The sequence below is a fragment of the Stegastes partitus genome, unplaced genomic scaffold (assembly GCF_000690725.1).
Source record: "Stegastes partitus isolate 25-593 unplaced genomic scaffold, Stegastes_partitus-1.0.2 Scaffold1526, whole genome shotgun sequence".
NCBI classification, from domain to species: Eukaryota; Metazoa; Chordata; class Actinopteri; family Pomacentridae; genus Stegastes; species Stegastes partitus.
The window spans coordinates 123,934-126,039 of NW_007579257.1; the positions used below are offsets into that span (position 1 = coordinate 123,934).

General features: G+C 50.8%; 1 protein-coding gene across 1 annotated transcript in view; it reads right to left on the bottom strand.

Annotated features, from left to right (window-relative positions):
• nfxl1 (nuclear transcription factor, X-box binding-like 1) overlaps window positions 1-1,786 on the bottom strand; it is a 25,448-nt gene extending 23,662 nt beyond the window's left edge. Inside the window, exons 1-4 of the mRNA XM_008300333.1 lie at window positions 1,657-1,786; window positions 1,396-1,581; window positions 758-867; window positions 156-286 (exon numbers count right to left, since the gene is read on the bottom strand). Coding sequence (XP_008298555.1) covers window positions 156-286; window positions 758-867; window positions 1,396-1,581; window positions 1,657-1,786 — 557 coding nt within the window. The remainder of the gene's footprint in view (window positions 1-155; window positions 287-757; window positions 868-1,395; window positions 1,582-1,656) is intronic.
• Between the last annotated feature and the right edge of the window lie 320 nt (window positions 1,787-2,106).

Sequence of the window (2,106 nt, forward strand, 5' to 3'; positions counted from 1 at the left end):
CTGGTGAACTACAGTCAGTCTGAGGGTCAGTCTGGTGAACTACAGTCAGTCTGGTGAACTACAGTCTGTCTGATAGTCAGTTTGGTGAACTACAGTCAGTCTGAGGGTCCAGTCTGGTGAACTACAGTCGGTCTGAGAGGCAGTCTTTTCCTTACCAGGGCCATGGATGCTGCTTCTGACCGAAGTCCTCGTCGGTGACGGAGGAGACCAGGAACACCGAGTCTTTGGCCCATTTCTGGATGCAGGGCAGGTGGAAGAGAGAGAAACAGCTGCTGCAGCTCCACACCTGGATGGATGGAGGCAGGCTACAGTCAGCTGGTTCCTCCATCAGACACCTTGAACATGCTTCTGCATGTCCAGGACCTTTAGTACAGACATGGAGACATATCCATCCACCTACCTACCTACTGATCTATGTATTGATCCACCTATTGATCCATCTACTGATCTACCTTTCTGTTGATCATTCAGCAGATCGTTCTACTTCAGATGGACAGGTATTCCTCTGTTCTATATTAACAGCATGTGCCAGCAGAGACGTGTCTTTCATAATGAGGTCTGTCTGTTTTATTTCCCACTACATTCCACACAATAAAGTACTATTAGATATTGTTAGCTGCTAGCGTAGCATTAGCCTCTGTGAAAGCAGCTGATGTCCTGATTAGTGTTGATGATGATCTCTGTTTACATTCACATTTACAAGAGAAGCAGGAAATCTTCATTTCAGACATTAAAACTGCCATCACGTGTCATCTACCTGCTGCGTCCTCTTGACCGAGGCGATGCAGATCAGACAGGTGAGAGCTCCGGACTGGAACAGGTCACTGAGGTACTGGCCGGTCCGGACCAGACCTGTGGCGTCCCCACCTGGACACACAGAACCACTGTACCTGAGAATCCTAACAGCTTCAGCAAAAAGCAACTGGACTTCTCTCTGTGCGTCTCTGAGACGTCTCAGCAGCTCTGAGGTTTGTCTGAAGGTCCTTTACACTGACTTTGTCTTTAAAGCGAGACACTCAGACGACCGTGACTCTTTGTGGTCACTTTGTGTTTCTTTGCAGGTGTTTAGCGTCTCTTGGAGATGTTTCACCTCCAAGACTAAGAGAGGAGTCCAGCTGCTCATTAAGAAGCTCTCAGATGTACTTTAAAACAGTCAAATGATAATCAAACCACTGAGGAGTCACAGAATGGCTTCAGTTGTGATTTCAGTTCACAAAACAGTTTAAAAGTAAAGTACAGAAACAGTTCATGGTGGAATCAGAGACGTTTCTGCTCATCCACCAGTCACCACTAACACTGAGTCAACAGATCTGACCTGCACTGCCTTTTCACCTCCAACGGGTTCTGTGGTGACCTGTACGGTACCTGCTGTTGCCACGGTAACGCCTGGCTCACCTGTCTGGTCGGTGTAGGTGGTGAAGGTGGACGCCAGGATCTGCCCTCGCTTCCCGTCCTCACGCTCCCTGTCGTCATCATCGTCTTCGTCGGAGGAGGAGGAGCTGACGTGGCTCTCGACCAATCGCTGAGCGGCGGCCTGGTTGGACTTCCTGATCTCCTCGAACTTGGCCTGCGGCGCGACGCCTGTCGGTTACAGAGAGAGTTAGAACGGGCTGCTCGGGTCGCGGGAGGGGAGCGGTGTGGATTAATGCCGGTCACCGTGTGGAGCTTCAGCCGCCGTCCTCCCTCCTCGGCCGCCGCCCGGCCCCTCCCTCTGCGTGGGCCGCCACCTGTTGCCCTCCTGGCTCCGCCCCCGACCCCGGCCCTGCTGTCGCCAGGCCGGCTCCATGGCAACCGCCTCCAAACACTGCACACCTGAGCAGAACAGAGATGTTTCATCACATTAACATTTATCATAACTGCTGACCGGCTCCATCACATGTGAAGTTTAGCTTCACGTCTGCACATTCATGAGTTCATCAGGGTTCATTCACTCATGAGTTCATCAGGGTTCATTCATTCATGAGTTCATCAGGGTTCATTCATTCATGAGTTCATCAGGGTTCATTCACTCATTACCTACATAATCTACAGGTATATCGACTCCCTGAACTCCAGCAGCTTCTGTCTCGTGTTCCTTCACTGGGGTTCATGTTTCTCTAAACTCCT